General features: G+C 43.8%; 1 protein-coding gene across 6 annotated transcripts in view; it reads left to right on the top strand.

The window, feature by feature from the left end:
• Positions 1–481: 481 nt before the first annotated feature.
• Ehmt1 (euchromatic histone lysine methyltransferase 1) overlaps positions 482–17412 on the top strand; it is a 151688-nt gene continuing 134757 nt past the window's right edge. For 5 of the 6 annotated variants that reach the window (XM_041674603.1, XM_041674601.1, XM_041674602.1 and 2 more), the window contains exon 1: positions 482–528. In XM_041674603.1, the coding sequence (XP_041530537.1) occupies positions 508–528 (21 nt within the window). In that variant the 5' untranslated portion in view covers positions 482–507. The remainder of the gene's footprint in view (positions 529–17412) is intronic. The other variant, XM_041674600.1, reaches the window with a different exon arrangement.

Raw genomic sequence — 17412 nt, 5'->3', positions numbered from 1 at the left:
AAAACTAGGATTAGGTTCTTCCTGGAACTTTCCAAGTAATATTTTTTTTTTTTTTTTTTTTTTGGTTTTTCGAGACAGGGTTTCTCTGTGGTTTTGGAGCCTGTCCTGGAACTATCTCTGTAGACCAGGCTGGTCTCGAACTCACAGAGATCCGCCTGCCTCTGCCTCCCGAGTGCTGGGATTAAAGGCGTGCGCCACCACGGCCCGGCCCAAGTAATATTTTTGGACCGCAGGTATATGAAAGGGAGCGAAACCAAGGAAACGGGAAACGGAAACCTTTTGATGAAGCAGTCCCAGCACCAAGCGCCCAGGTTGAATTTCAGCGCGCAGGCGCCACCTGGCTTCTCTGCCAGACGCAGGCGCCGCACAGCCGGCTCCGGGTGCGCAGCCGCGGATGCTCACGCAGGCGCAAGAGTGTTAGGCCAGCCCCGCCCCGGCCCTAGGCCGCGAGGCGCGGGCGGGGCGATGGCGCGCGGGAGGGGCGGGGCCACGCTGCGGGCCCGGGCCATGGCCGCCGCGGATGCTGAGGTGAGGCGCGGGGTCGGCGTTCGGCGCTCGGGCGCGGGCCGTGGTCATGATGGCAACAGCCGCGGCGAGAGGGCAGGAACCCGAGCGTGCTGCTAGCTGGGTGGGGCCGCGCGCCCCCGCTGTCTCGGGCCAGGCGGCGCCGAGGCCCCAGCGTCCGGCCCGCGCTCCGCCGGCGCGCTTTGTGCGCGGCGGGCCCGAGCAGCGGTGGCGGCGGCAGCAGCGCGGCGGGCGGTAAGAGGCCGCGGCCCCGCATCCCGCGGCCGCGAGCTTGACTGCGGGCGGGTCGGAGCGGGGGTGGCGGAGACAAAAGGCAAAGTCGAGCGGGCCAACTTGCGCGCGGCGGAGATGAGGCCGGCCTGCGCCTGCTGCCCCGCGCCGTGACCTTTCACTCGCCGCGAGAGCGTGGCACCATCTTTAAGGAAAAGTTGGCCGGTCCCGCTCGTCTCCCGCGCACAAAGCCGCTGCAGCGGGGAGACCACGGGCGAGCACGCTCGACAGAGGAGTGCCTGCGGACCCAAGTTTATTTCTTCACCGATGGCGTTAAAGCGGCTGGGGACGGCGAGTTAGCGTTCTTTTGTTCGCGTGCTGGCCTTGCCTCTGCTTTCTGCGGGATAGTTTGCTTCCTGGTTTTTTTGCGGCGTAAACGCAGTGCCCCGGCAAGAGGGACTGCTATCTTTCCCGAGCTGAGAAAGGCCGGCGTGGAGTCGAGGTCCGCAGAATGCACTAGTGTTGTGATCGCAAGGGCCGAAGTACGGGGCGGGTTTGGAAGAAAGTGTAAGATAGCAGTTTCCTTCCGAAATCAGCTGCGCGAACAGTTAGCTTTTGGGACTTGCAGACCTCAGAAAGTAAAGATGTCGTGAGAAGCTGACACATGTGTGGTGCATAGGCACGGCAGTACGTTTTATTCCACATAATGTGTGGTCGTTGAATTTTTTTCACTTGCCTTTTTTTGAGAGGTAGTCCTAGAAGTGAACGGCGAGTTTTCAGATCTGATGCGAGGAGAATTTGTTGAGTACTTCAACAACGTTCAAGAACTGACTTGGGCACTAGGAACACAGGTGTCTAAGAGACGATCCGAAGTCGCTTCCAGGCTTGTAAGGAAAGCGATGAATCGTGATTCTCGTCCTTTATTGAGCACTTGATGTGTTCCAGGCATTGTTTAAGCTTTTCAGAGAAGTTACCTCATTCAGTTTTTTAATGACATATGCAGCGGGTACTGTTATTTCCTATTTAGCAGATGAGGAAAATAAGATTTGGTAGGGGTAAGTAGCTTTGCCTGGTCAGTTGTAGGCCTGGCCATTTTTCTTCCTTTCTTTTAAAATATTTATTTCTTTATTTGTGTAAATGAGTGCTATTTATGCATGTATGCCTGCATGTCATAACTGGGCATTAGATTCCATTATAGATTGTTGGGAGCCAGTATGTGATTGCTGGGAATTGAACTCAGGACCAGTTCTCCTAACTGCTGAGCCCGCCCCTCAGCCTGGCAGGCTTTCAATGTCAGGCACACAATTGGTGTTACTAATTGATGGAGAAAGCGGACTGTGGTAGTGCATGGTTGTTATTCTAGCACCGCTTGGGAGGTGCATCGAGGAAGGAGGATTGCATGTTCAAAGCTAGCCTGGGCTGCATAGAGATTCCCTCTCCTCAAAGGTGGAAGTGTCAGTGGTCTCCAGGATCTTTGATTTCACAGGCAGCTTACATAGAGTGTGTGTTTGTTGAGCCTGTACTTGATCCCAGCTTTACTGTAGGACTTTCGTGCATAATGTAGCATATAAACATGACAGTAGCTTTACGAAGTAGGTTCTCTGGTATCCCTTTTGCAGGTGAGGCAATAGGCATATAGCTCCAGCATTACAGAAGTTTGTGTTATACTGGAAGATACAGGTGTGTGACTACAGAGGCCATGCTCCATACACATGTGTTACACCTGTTTTTGGACTTGTTATTTTAGTATTTATCCTGGAGGTATATGACAGGATGAGGGGCCCTTGTCTGTAGTAGAGTACTGTTGGTCCTGTGGAATTGGGTAGGCCTGAGCTCATCCTCACTGAATCTTGAAATATTTATTAGTTAGGGTTCACTAAATGTGAGATGATTAACCCGTCAGAGCTGACACTGAAGCTTCTCTAAGTGTGTCTGTGTATTACTGAGGTAGCGGAGAGGTTTATTAATATATCCCCTATTCTCCATTTTGTAGATTGATGTGGGTTCCTCCACTTCTTGGGTTTGAATGTATGTCCTGGTCACAGGATAAGAGTGTGATACATAGGGCTTTTGTCTTAGCAAAAGTAGAAGCGCCTTCCAAAACAAAATCTGTACTTAACGGAGTGACTAATATGTATCTTCTTAAAATTATTTAATTTTATGTTTATGAATGTTTGCCTTTATGTATAATTTTTTTTGTGTATGGATGTTTTACTTGCATTTATGTTTGCATGTCTGGTGCCAGTGGAGGTAGTGGAGCCCCTGGAATTGGAGTTAGGGTGGTTGTGAACCATCAGGTAGATGATGGGAGTTGAACCCTCTGGTCTTCTCAAACAGCAACAAGTGCTCTAACTGTAGAGTCATCTCTCCAGTCCCAATGTCTCAGTGTTTACATTTTTTTTAAAAAATATTTATTTATTATGTATACAATAGTCTGTCTGTGTGTATGCCTGAAGGCCAGAAGAGGGCGCCAGATCTCATTACAGAAGGGTGTGAGCCACCATGTGGTTGCCGGGAATTGAACTCAGGACCTTTGGAAGAGCAGTCAGTGCTCTTAACCTCTGAGCCATCTCTCCAGCCCCCCCAGTGTTTACTTTTTGCCTGAGTGTTGGTATATAAGCCATCATGCCCACCTGTATCTCCCCCCCCCTTTTTTTTTTTGAGACAGGGTCTCTTCATGTATTTCAGGCTGACCTCTGACTTTCTATGCCCCTAATGTTGGCCTTGAACTTCTGATCCTTCTTGGGTCATAGGTGTGTGTGTATTACCATGCTTGGGTTTGTTTCTCTTCCCCTCTTCCCTTAATCTTTCATTTTAATCGGGTATGGATGTGCATACCTGTGATTTTTGGCAAGTGGAGTCTGGAGCAGAAAGATCATAAATTAGGTTAGCCTTGGGTACAGAGTTAGGCTTTGTGTCAAAAAATCAAAACAGCCAGGTGTGGTGGGGCACGCCTTTAATCCTGGCACTGAGGAGGTAGGCTCATTTCTGAGTTCAAGACCAGCCTGGTCTGTAGAGGGAGTTCCAGGACAGCCAGTGCTACGCAGAAAACAAAACAAAAAAACTACCACCACCAAAAAACCACACCAATCTTCCAAACATTTTTTATTTAGAATAGTATATACATACATAGTTTAAAGAGTCAGGGCTAAGAGACGTTATTGGAAACTCTTTAGTCTTCCTTAAAGCAGCAACAACTTTTAATTTTTTAGTTTACTTCATGTTTCTGAATATATGCTGCTGCTGTAGTTTTTTCTCACCAGCTGTAGGGATTATCTGTGTACTTCCAGTAACAAAGATGAGAAATTTAATTCTTTTACACTCTGGTTACCTGTTAGTTAGAATGGACATTTTCTGAAACTGATGTCTAGCATTGTCTTTGGAGCTTGGTCTTCCATGCTCTCGAGAGCTCTCTCTTCCTTGGGTAGAATGTATTTTCTAGTATCTGCTTGAGTAAATGACAATGTGGCTGAGGATGTAGATGAATTGATAGAGTGCTAGGCTAGGTTAAACTGGGTGTGGTAGTGCAGGCCTGCAATCTCAGCACTAGGTAGGTAGAGACAGGAAGATCAGAAGTTTTAGGTCATTCTCAGCAATGTAGCAAGTTCGAGCAAGGTAAGTGTAGGTTTCAGGGAACTCAGTCTCAAGAAAAAAAAAGGGTCAATGGTGTGAACCTTTTCTTTGTTTAAAAATGTAGATGTACTTTACTATACTTCACACTTAAAAAAAGTTTCGGTAAGCATGGAATTCCTGCTTGGAAGTAAACTATGAAGGCTTTTTTTGTGTGGGGCGGATGGACATGGTATGCTGCCAGGGATTCTACCTAGGTTTTTTTTTTTTTTTTTTTTTTAAGATTTATTTACTTATTTATTATGTATACAGGCCAGAAGAGAGCACACTAGATTTCATTATAGATGGTTGTGAGCCACCATGTGGTTGCTGGGAATTGAACTCAGGACTCCTGGAAGAGCAACCAGTGCTTTTAACCTCTGAGCCATCTCTCCAGCCCTCTACCTAGGATTTAAATGTGTGTTCAGGATCAGTGTGGTTCACAAGGTCTCAACAAGTTGTCATGAATGCCAGGCAGGAACTCCACCACTGAGCTGTTGTTCAGTCTTCTCAAAGTCAGCAGCATTCTAGTGTTGCTGTTGAGAAAGACGTCCAGTTGGCACTCCCCACATGCCCATCCCCAGTGCTCTGCAGCCCAAACCTAGGGTTACAGGCTCTCCTGATACCATTCAACTGTAGATCCAGACTCCATTTGATTTTTAGTGTTTATTTCCCTCCTTGAGACAGGGTTTCTAGCTGTTCTGGAACTCCCAGGTGAGCCTCAAACTTAGATTCTTCACCTGCTTCTGCCTCCTGAATACTGGGATTAAAGACATGTTCACCATGCCTGGTTTGAATTTTTTTAAAAATTTTTCTTTTACTTATTTTTTTGAGACAATATAGCCCTTACTAGCCTTGAATTCATTATGTAGTTGAGTATAATTTCCAAGTACCAGGATCAAAGATGTTTGTCATTATTCTTGGTTCCAGTTTTAGTTTCTGAAAATAATTAATTTTTTTTAATTTTTATTTTGTGTACATTGTTGTTTTGCCTGAATGTATGTTTCTGTGTGTTGGATCCTGGAGTTACAGACAGTTGTGAGCTGCCATGTGGGTGCTGGGAATTGAACTCACGTCCTCTAGAAGAGCAGCAGTCCGTGCTCTTAGCCTCTGAGTCATCTCTCCAGTCCCCCAATTTTATTTTATTTTTTAAAACAATCTTTCATTTTACATAACAGTTCCTCTCCATCCCCTTCTCTCACTCCCCCTGAAATGACTATCACTGAGCTTTTTTGTTGTTAGAGAGGAGCAGGACTGGGAATAGAACCCCAGACCTCAGGCACACTAGGTAAGCACTTATTTTTTGAGACAGGGTTTCTCTACACAGCCACCTGGTTTACTCTGTAACTTAAAAAGATTGAGGGCCGGGCGGTGGTGGCGCACGCCTTTAATCCCAGCACTCGAAGGCAGAGGCAGGCGGATCTCTGTGAGTTCAAGACCAGCCTGGTTTACAAGAGCTAGTTCCAGGACAGGCTCCAAAGCCACAGAGAAACCCTGTCTCGAAAAACCAAAAAAAAAAAGATTGAGAGAAGTAGCACGCCTTTAATTCCAGCACTTGGGAGGCAGAGGCAAGAGGATCAATGTGAGTTCAAGAAGTTCTAAAATTACAGAGAAACCTGTCTTGAAACAGCCCTCCCCCCAAAAAATTTATTTATTTTTGCTTTTACACAGATGTGCTTCTTCCTTTTCAGTTACTACATAACCCAAATGCAGAACTTTAAACCGATTATAACTTATTTTTTATTTTTACTAATAATGATATAATGAATACCCTTAAAATTATTTTTTAAAATATTTATTTGTGTATTCTTGTATGCTTGTGAGTGTTTATGTGTGTGTGAGAGAGAGATCACTTGGTTCTTCTGCCTTGTGGCTTCTGAATTTCAAACTTGGGTTATCAGTCCTGCTGGTGAGTACCTTTTCCTGCTGAGCTACCTCATTGACCCTGTAGAGTGTGTGTGTGTGTGTGTATTGGTTTTTCAAGAAAAGATTTTTCTGTATAGCTCTGATTGTTCTGGAACTCACTGTGTAGACCAAGCTTGCCTCAAAATCAAACCTGCCTTTGACTCCTGAGTATGGGATCGAAGGCATTCCCTGCCACCACCACTACTGACTGGCCGGAGGATTGTTCAAGTTCAAGGCTGCTCTGGCTTCTGAGTGAGCTCAAGCGAGTCATTGCTTATCAGTGAGATCCTCTCTCAAAATAAAAAGTGAAAAGAGGGAGTTAGAGGGATGGCTCAGTGGTTAAGAGCACTAGCTGTTCTTCCAGAGGTTTAATTCCCAACACTTACATGGGTGGTTCACAACTTTCTATAACTTCAGTCCCAGGGAATCTAACACCATCTTCTGGCCTTCATGGGCAGCAGGCATACACACGGTACACGGACATAACAAACAGGCAAAACACCCATATATATGAAATAAGTAAATGAGCAAGCAAGAGGCTTGGGAGAAGTTCAGTGAGTGTGTTTGCCTAGTGTTTACTTTTATTGTGGTGGTAGTAATTGTGTATGCATACGTGCGGGGTGGCGATGGGGGGAGGATGTGGCTGATATACATGCCATGGCATGAATGGAGTTCAGAGGACAACTTAGTTCTGGTCTAGCATGTGTAGTAGTCAGATTTACCGAGGCTCACTTTTTTTGAAAGCAGGGTTTCAATGTATCCTCCTGGGTTTGCTTTTGGCATCGTGCTTAGAGGGATACAGTGCTTCATTCTGGGGAAGGCATGGTAGTTAGAGGGTGTGAGGCCACTTGTTTACATCTCAGTAGATCAGGAAATCGACCAACTTTAAGGATTCTATTTTTTTATTTTGTTACCTGGTCCTCTTTAGGAACAGCTAATGTGGGGCTAGAGAGATGCCTCAGTGGTTAAAAGCACTGATTACTACACATGCTAGAAATAACTAAGTTGTTGTCTGAACTCCATTCATGCCATGGCCTGTATGTGAGGACTTATTGATTCCAGGGGCTGGGATTAAATGTTGTATACTACCAAACCTGGCCTCTTTGTCATTCATTCATTTATTTCATTTCATTTTTGAGACAGGGTTTCTCTGTAGCCTTGGCTGTCCTGGAACTTGCTCTGTAGGTCAGGCTGACCTTGAATTCACAAAGATCAGCCTGCCTCTTCCTACTGAGTGTTGGAACTAAAGGCTTACGCCACCACTGTCTGGCTACATTTTAAGTTGAAAACATTGTAAATTGAAAATTCATTTTAATATACTTGTCTTAGTGAACATCCCATTGTAGCTACAGTACATTGTAGCATATGGGTCCTGGCCTTGCTTTGGTTAAACAGTATTATGAGAAGATTGGCCTACCTGGAGCTAGTACAGGAAAAAATAAAATTTTGAAGTATGATTCTTTTTTTTTTTTTTTGATTTTTCGAGACAGGGTTTCTCTGTGGCTTTGGAGCCTGTCCTGGAACTAGCTCTTGTAGACCAGGCTGGTCTCGAACTCACAGAGATCCGCCTACCTCTGCCTCCCAAGTGCTGGGATTAAAGGCGTGCGCCACCACCGCCTGGCCTTGAAGTATGATTCTTATTGAATGCCTATTTCACCATTGTAAAGTTGTAAAATTATTTTTTGTGAGACAGGATATTGCTTTGTAGTCTAGGCTGACCTGGTATTTGTTGTATTCATGCCTCTAAAGTACTGGAAATTGCCTCCCATGCCCAGGTCAAAGTTGAGAAATTTCAAGTTGAACCATTGTAAGTTGGGAACCATCTGTATAAATGGGGTTAAAGGGTAGTGTGAAGATCCATACTGAGCACATATAGTCTAATTTTTCCTTCTTTCTCATAGAATAGCTCACTCCTACCCTTTTTTGTGCTTGCCCGTCCTCAAGTGTGGTGTGTTTTTGGAAGTTTTTAAAAAATGTAATAGTTCTTTTTTTTAAATATTTATTTATTTAGTATACAGTATTCTGTCTGCTTGTATGCCTGCAGGCCAGAAGAGGGCGCCAGACCTCATTACAGATGGTTGTAAGCCACCATGTGGTCGCTGGGAATTGAACTCAGGACCTTTGGAAGAGCAGGCAATGCTCTTAACCACTGAGCCGTCTCTCTAGCCCAATGTAATAGTTTTTTATTGTGCTGTGGTGCGCATGTATAGAGGTCAGAGAAAAGCTTGTGGGCCTGTACATACTCAGCCATCTTGCCAGCTTGTTCCTGGAGTTTTCTATAGGGTTCAACTTCTAGTCTCCTTTGACTCTAGAATGTGATTTGCTGGTTTGTGTTTTTTCTTTTTAAGATTTATTTATTTGTTATGTATACAGTGTTCTGATTGCATGTGTGCTTGCATGCCAGAAGAGGGCATGGAAACAAACTGTGAAGAGGTGAAAGTAATCAGTTCAGATTGACCTCATCAACCTGCATCAGAATTGGGGAGTCTGATGCTAGGTAATTCATTGTTAGCATATTTAAAACACTACAATTTGGGAAAAAGTTTCCGGCAACAATCATTCCAATTCTAAGGTCTCACTACTTCGAAACTTCTTTACAAAGTGCATGTTACCATAAGAGGGTTGGATCTGTAGCTAAAGGGACTAGAATCTAGTGGTCTCTGACTGAGATAGCATAGTGGTTAGCAGGCTGTAAGGACGTGTGACATCTCCCCTAAGGATGGGTTCTATTGACCAAGAAACAAAGCTAAAAATAAAGGTCTATGGAGAAAGACTGGGATAAACAAACATTCTGGGGGTTTTGGATGAGGTCTGCCTCCATAGATAGCAAAAAGGACACTAAGTTGTTAACAGTGTTCACTCATTCTCAGCCTTCTGGGTGGAAAACAGGCAATTCCTCCTTTTAGGAGAGTTCCTTGTGTGTTGTTTAACATTCCTGGTTCCTGAGTTCTTTGGGAGCAAGAACCTTTGTGCCCCCAACACAGGAGGAGACATGAACAACATCCATACCTTTTCCTAAGGTCCCAGCAATAAACTGAGACATGATTCTGCCATTGTTCAGTCTCGGGAACCAGTGAGTTTGTTGAGTTTCCTTGCAGATCATAGGTGAGGGGTTACTTACAGGGGTGTGAGTGCTCTTTCCTCTAAAGTGCATAACAGGAGAACCTCTACCCAGCAGGGATAAAGGGTTTTTGAATAGTTGCTTAGATGGATACCTCTGCTTTAGTCTTCTCCCACGTGTATATACTCTGACCCCTCCCCCAGGGCTCATGTGATTAAGGCAGAGTTGTGTGAGAATATGGTATACCTCTCTACCCCATTTTTGGGGGTGAAACCATCTACAAATGCAGTTTGTGATGATCTTTTCAAGGGGCACAGCTGTATGCCCCAAGATGGTGATTGCTTGGTTCAGAAGACAGTCACTCATAACACAGGGTCTCATGTAACCTAGGATGGTTGGAAACTCCACGCTTATCTAAGTATGACCTTGAACTTCTGGCCCTTCTGCCTTTTGAGTACTTGGATCCTGTCTCCACCAGGACAGATTTTATGTGGTGCTGGGCATCAGACCCAGGGACTGGTATATGGTATGCAAGCATCCATATACCTAGCCTAAGCATTTATTATTATTTTTTAAAGATTGGTTTATTGCTGTATAGTGGTGGCATACGCCTTTACCCCAGCACTCGGGAGGCAGAGACAGGCAGAAACTTGTGAGTTTCAGGCCAGCCAGAGTTATATAGAGACAGAGATAAAGAGACAGAGATACTGGTATTTTTGGATTTTCATTATGGAAGGTTCCTCAAATCTATTCAAGTAGATAAAGTTTAAGGTAGTTGAGTATGTTTGGACATCTGTAATCCCAGGTTGAGGCAAGAGGATCATAAATTCAAGGCCAGCCTGGGGTACATAGCCAATTCCAGGTTTGCTTAAACACTGGGAGACAGCTGTTTTACAGAAACAGAAACATCAAGTAGAGCCCAGTACTATAATGAACATCATTACTTGCTGCATTCCACCATCAATAGTTGCCCCCCCCTCCCCCGGCAGAGTTTCTCTGTAGCTTTGGAGCGAGCCTGTCCTGGAACTAGCTCTTGTAGACCAGACTGGTCTCGAACTCACTGAGATCCGCCTGCCTCTGCCTCCTGAGTGCTGGGATTAAAGGTGTGCGCCACCACCCCCCGGCTTCAGTAGTTGCCTTCTTCTTTCTTTTTTTCTATTCTTTTCTATCTAGGAACAGTTGCCTTCTTCTGACTAGTCTTGCTTTACTTGAACTTGCATCATGGCCCATACTATTTGCAATTATTTTAAAGCAGTTCCCAGACATTTTTCATCTGTGAGCATTTTATTTCAGTTAATGAATGTCTTGTTAGAATTCAGATTTATTACTTCAGTTGCCTGAGTGGTAATCATAACCCCATGTATTTTCAGCACTTGGGAGGCAGATGCTGGACAACCACAAGTTCAGGCCTAATCCAGTCTACACAGCAAGTTCCAGGCTATACAGGGGTACATAGTGAGGCTGTCTCCAAAAGGTTCCCCTCCCCCAAGAATATAGTCTGTTCATTGTTCTTGGTAGATCTATCAAATCTCTGAATAGATTTCTCTTCCAGTGGGTCCCTCCACCCCTTTCTCCACGTTTGACTCTTTATTTTTTGCCCTTTCAAGGCAGTATTTTTCTGTGTAGTAATGCATGTCTGTAGCCTCTGTAGACCAGGCTAACCTTGAATTTCTAGGAGGTTCTTCTCTGGGCTTCAATGGTCCCTTCCTGTTTGTTTTGCTTTTTTTGAGGCAGGGTGTCACTGTAGATCAGACCGGCCTCTTGACTTAGAGATCTGCCTGTCTGTACCTCCCTAGTGCTGAGATTAATGGTGCACACCACCATCTCCTGTCTAATGCATTCCTTTTTTATGCAGTTTTGCTTACCTGAGTTCCTAACTCCATTAGTGTTTGTGGACTTTACCCCCTCTAGCTTTTTCTTTTTCTTTCTTTTTGTAGTCCATCCACCCCTTTCTCTGTGTAGTCCTGGCTGTCCTGGAACTCACTTTGTAGACCAGGCTGCCTCGACTCGCAGATATATATCCACCTGCTTCTGTTCCTGAGTGCCGGGTTCCAAGGTGTGCACCACCACTGTCCACTAACTTCCTTGTTCTTCATGGTATTCTCTTTATGCATTTGCCTTGTTCTGGGAAACCAAGCTTGGTAAAACTGGTTGAGAGCAAAGTCTTAGGTTCTGTGAATCTTTTATGCTTAGATATTTGGCATCTGCTTGTTGACTGGAGGCTGTGTGCTAAAAGTTGACTGCTATTCTAAGTTTGTAGTAGGACTCAATACAATTTTGAGTCGCTAAAAAGACAAAGAGAAAGTTAGTTGTCTGTCTTTGTCGTCTTCTTGGTCTTCTCACTTCTTTCTTTCCCCTCCCTCATTTTTTTTTTTTTTCGAGACAGGGTTTCTCTGTAGCTTTGGAGCCTGTCCAGGAACTAGCTCTTGTAAACCAGGCTGGCCTTGAACTCACATTGATCCTCTTACCTCTGCCTCCCAAGTGCTGGGATTAAAGGCATGTGCCACCACCGCCTGGCTTTTAACTTTAACTTCTTATTTTGAAAAATGTCACACTCTGTGCCCAAGTCAGGTCTGGTCACTTACCTTTAAGAAGCCATTTAAAAAGGAGCCAAATTAAAAATGAGCAGCATTTAATTCCAGCACTTGGGAGGCAGAGGCAGGTAGATTTCTTGAGTTCAAGGCCAGCCTGAGCTACCTAATTAGTTCCAGGACAGCCAGGACTATACAGAGAAACCCTGTCTCAAAAAACAAATAAATGGGGGGGGGTGCTGAAGTGGTGGCTCAGAGGTTAAGAGCACTGGCTGCTCTTCCAGAGGTCCTGAGTTCAATTCCCAGCAACCACATGGTGGCTCACAACCTTCTATAATGAGATCTCTTCTGGCCTGTAGGCATATATGCAGGGGCAGAACATTGTATACATAATAAATAAATTTTTAAATAAAAACAAACAAATGGAAAGAAGAAAAAGATTCAGTGTGGTCATAGTGGGAAGAGGAACAAAGAGATTCAGTGTTCCCCAGTTCTATCTTTGGGGGTCCTGAAGTGAGATCAGAGTTCGTCTGTCTATCTGTCTGTCTGTCTGTCAATCAATCAATCAATCAATCAATTAGTTTTTTGAACAGGGTCAGTCTTTGTAGACCAGGTTGTTGTGGAACTCACTGAGATTCACCTGTCTTTGCCTCCTAAGTGCTGGGATTAAATGTATGTCCCTCTAACCTCTCCACTTTAGCCTGTTGTTTTTATGAAAATGTTAATTAGGTCATGGTAGGATGGGCTAGATAGAGGGTTCTACAAAGCTGCTCAGACAAAGAGACCTCAAGTCAGTTGTGGGGTTGTATTCTGTGACTGGGAAATAAAGTGGAGTGCTAGGGATGTAGCTGGGTGTAGAACACTTGCCTCCTGACATATTTAAAAAAGGTGAAGTGCTAGTGCACACGAACTGAGCACACAGGGTGGTTGGACTCTGCTAGGTAGTAGGGTGCTTCCAAGCCGGGTTTCTGAATCTTAAGGTTCATACATGGCACTTTGGGGAACAGAGGTGGGTGTCAGAGACACAAGGGAAGGAATGTAGTGACTGATTCCTTACTGATAGATCTGTAATTCTAGTGCTCTGGTAGCAGGGTATCACAAGTGGGGGGCTAGGGATACACCAAAACTTTTGGGCAAGAAGCAGCTTTTGGGTCAGATGGATGAGATCTTGTCTTGGCTAGAGAGATGGCTCAACATTTAAGAGGTTTTGCATAGGTGATTCCTAACACCCATATAGAGCTGTTCACAACTGTCTGTACTTACAGTTACAGGGGATCTGACATCCTTTCTGACCTCCAAAGTGTTAATTCTTTTTTTAAAAAATGCTGCAAGATCCCCGCGACAGTAGGCAGCAGAAATGCTGTAGGTCCCAAATGGTGGCGGCGGGCCATGAGGTGGCAGGCAGCGGGCCCTGGGAGCAGCCAGTCCCAGGCAGAAATGGCTGCCGGTCCCAGAGCGGTGGCGGCGGGCCATGTGGCAGCAGGCAGTGGGCCCCAGGCAGGGAGACACATGGCGGGCAGACAGAAGACAGAAACATGGATAGACAAGACATGCAGGGTGAGGTTGAATGTTTATTCAGGGGGTTATGGAGGAGGAAGGGTGAAGAGTGGGACAGAGAGAGAGGGAGAGAGAGAAAAGAGGAGAAAGAGACAGAGAAGGGGGGAAGCAGAGAAGTGGGGAGAGAGGCAGAAGCAAAGCTGCCTCTCCAAGAGGAAGATGGAAAAGAGAAGGGGCTCAGGCCAGAAGCTGAAGATCAGTCTGCCTCAGCGGATGGGGAGGGGAATGGGTGTGGCTTGTCTCTTAAAGGGACCAAAACCATAACACAAAGCACCAAGTATCCATGTGGTGCACATCCATAATGCAGGCATGTAAATATAAAAACAACAATAAAAATAAAACAACCAAACTCAGAGATAGCAAAAGATTTCCTCATTGTTCAGACAACCAGATATCATCACCTGTGTGTAACTCTTTGCTATCTCCATCCTACCTTTCTTCTTTGCTTCCCTGCTTTTGCAGTTTTGGGGAGTCCAACCCAGGACTCTGGGCATGCTAGACAAACGCTGTACCGTTGAAACTGCTCTGCAGTCTTTCACTTTAAGACAGAGGCTGGCACACTGCTTTGTCCAGGTTGTCCTTGAACTCATCCTGTAGACCTGTCAGACCTTAACTATTAGCTCATCCTCTCTTAGTTTCTTGAATAGCTGGCTTGTATTGCCTAGCCCAGCTTAAAAAATGTTTTAATACTTTATGATCTATGAATCAAATGAAATATTCTATTGCCACAGTGTGACAATCATGAGAATGTGTGAATATAATGGAGTGTGTAAGGGGAGTTTTTTATTTAGCTTGTGACCATGCAAACCGTGCACATAAGCAGAAAACCTGGAAGTAAATGAAAAAAGTTGAGTTAGGATGATGATACTTATTTTGAAATTTGTCATTTATATTCATTTTTATTGTTTTGCTTTTTGAGACAAGGTCTTATGTAGTCCTGACTTCCATTGAACTCATGATTTTGTTTAGGTTAGCCTTGAATTCTTGGTCCTTCTGTCCCACCTCCCATGTGCTACTTGCTTATCACACCCGTTTTTGCTTTTGTTATTTTTTTTAAATATTTATTTATTATGTATACAATATTCTGTCTGTATGTCTGCAGGCCAGAAGAGGGCACCAGATCTCATTACAGATGGTTGTGAGCCACCATGTGGTTGCTGGGAATTGAACTCAGGACCTTTGGAAGAGCAGGCAATGCTCTTAACCACTGAGCTATCTATCCAGCCCGCTTTTGTTATTTTAATTAAGTAATTAGGTATCATCAGTTTATTCTTTTTTTTTTTTTTTTTTTTTTGGTTTTTCGAGACAGGGTTTCTCTGTGGCTTTGGAGCCTGTCCTGGAACTAGCTCTGTAGACCAGGCTGGTCTCGAACTCACAGAGATCCGCCTGCCTCTGCCTCCCGAGTGCTGGGATTAAAGGCGTGCGCCACCACCGCCCGGCTCATCAGTTTATTCTAAAAGGGACACATGGAAATTATTCACCTGCGTGGAATGGGCAGCTTTGTGTACTTTCATTTCAACGGTGGTTTCAGTCCATAAATTTTTCTAGGATATCAGAATCTCTAAATGAGAATTAATCCTAGCTGGATTTGGTAGCGCACACCTTTAATCCCAGCACTTGGGAGGCAGAGGCAGGTGGATCTCTGTTAGTTCAAGGCCAGCCTGGTCTACAAGAGCTAGTTCCAGGACAGGAACCAAAAGCTACAGAGAAACCTTGTCTTGAAAAAAACCAAAAAAGAAAAAGAAAAAAAAAAAGACTATATGCATGACCTTATCAGGGTAGCATTTAGGGTGGGATCTCATGGCCATATGATAGTACTCAGTTTGGGCTGTGGGGTTGATCCTGAACGTAGTAGTATGTCCTTCTGTAGTATTTACTTATTTGTGTTCTGCCTACACATATGCATACCAGAAGAGAACACCAGATCTCATAGATTGTTGTGAACCACCATGTGATTGCTGGGAATTGAACTCAGGACCTCTGGAATGCCCTTAACCTCTGAGGCATCTCTAGCTCCTCAATGTTTGTTCTTCATGTTTCTTCAGAGTTGACTTGTCCATTGTGGTGGCCATGTGCTTAACCCCAGCACTCTTGGGAGGCAGAGGCAGATAGATCTCTGAATTTGAACCTGGTCTGTATAGGGACCCCAGAGTAGCCTGAGTTATAGGATAAGACCTTGTTTTAAACGACACAAAAAGCCGGGCAGTTATGGCACATGCCTAATTCCCGAACACTAGGGAGGCAGAGGCAGGTGGATCTTTGAATTCTGAGGCCAACCTGGTCTACAGAGCTCGTTCCAGGACAGCCAGAGCTGCACAGACAAACCCGTCTCAAAAAACAGACAAACAAAAAACAATCACCCTTCAAAAAACCTCAAAGTTTACTTTAAAAAGTTGTATTTTATTTTATGTGCATGAATGGTTTGACTGCATGTATGTATGTTTATTGCCTGAGGAGGCCAGAAGAGGGTGTTGGATCCCTGGAAATTGGAGTTCTAGATGTTGTTAACCATCTTGTGGGTATTGGTAAATGAACTCAGGTCTTCTGGAGTAACAGCCAGTGCTTTTAATTGCTGAACTATGTCTCTATCCCTTAAACTCTATTCTTTTTCATTTGTGTTTTCTTTTTTAAAATAAATAGTATGGGGACTGGAGAGATGGCTCAGTGGTTAAGAGCACTGACTGCTTTTTTACAGGACATGGGTTCAATTCCCAGCACCCGCATGGCAGCTCACAATTGTCTATAAGCCCAGGATCTAAAACCTTTACTCAGACAAAACTCCAATGCACATAAGAGTAAAAATAAATAAATTAAAAAGATAGCATGAAGTAAGGACTCAGTGTATCGGCGTAAATAATTGCAAAGGCAGATATTAAAGAATATATATATATATATATATATAGTTTTAATATATAAACAAACTTACAGAACCGAGGTTCCAGCGTGGAACCTTTTTCCCAGGAGGCAGGAAAAAAAGGGAGGGCGCAGCCTCCACTCGCTCAATTTATCTGTCAACAAACGCCCAAGGCAAACCCCGCCCCCTAAAGGGGCTGACTTAACCCTACATCTCCCCCTTTTGTCTAAATAAGACAGAACTAAACCAAATATAACTATAAACAATAATAACAAATGATAAATATAACAAACAATATTGAGAACAAAAGTTTTGATAGACATTCTATCTCAAGGAGTCTAAATAATGTAGAGAGTAACTACAATTAAATAATCTTCAACTCCATCAAAGATCTGAGAAGGGAATAAATATTACTTAACAAATGAGAGATATCCAAAATGTGCAACAAATGACAGAGACAACTGACTACCTGAGCAATCACCCAAAGTCTCATTTGCAATGTTGAGTCAACCAACTTTGGCTAAGGCCTAACATAACTGACATACTATTATCAAATGCAAGGAACTTTCTTAGAATTATCCTACCCTGTCTTGGCAAGATAAGACAATCCTGTTTCATATTTTAGTCAGTAGTTGACTTAACCCAAAGGCCAGTTCTGCCAAGAAGACAAGCTCCCAGTGGAGTGTCTTTGGTGCTCAACGATCTCTCGGGAGTAGAGTGGTGTTGCCAGGAGTAATTGTGTCTCGTTGGCACAGAATTCTAGGTTAGATTAAAGGCCATTTTCTACAGCTCTTCAAAGAGGCTGAAGATTATACTATCTATACTAAAAATAGTCTCTATGTATCTAAAAGACCTGATTAACCTAAGAATAAATATGACAAACATATAATTCTCTATACCTATCTAATTTGAAAACCAAGAGAATAAAAAACTGTGCAATATGAAGACAATGATCTTCACCTGTAAACAATGTCATTACATATCAAATGTAAACAATGTTATTACATAAATAGTATCAGAGGTAGAAATGTACATTGTGATATGATAGATGTATCCATACAATATAAGCATACTCTTATACAAAAATAGAGGTAGGAACACTCACATTCAATATTCAATATATCAATATACAAGAAACAGTACCAATATAATTTTCTAAA

Source organism: Microtus oregoni, unplaced genomic scaffold (genome assembly GCF_018167655.1).
Source record: "Microtus oregoni isolate MIOR12 unplaced genomic scaffold, Mior012 000025F_ref0000491, whole genome shotgun sequence".
Lineage (NCBI taxonomy): Eukaryota > Metazoa > Chordata > Mammalia > Rodentia > Cricetidae > Microtus > Microtus oregoni.
Note: the sequence above shows the minus strand (reverse complement) of the source record. Positions and strands in the feature narration are given on the sequence as shown.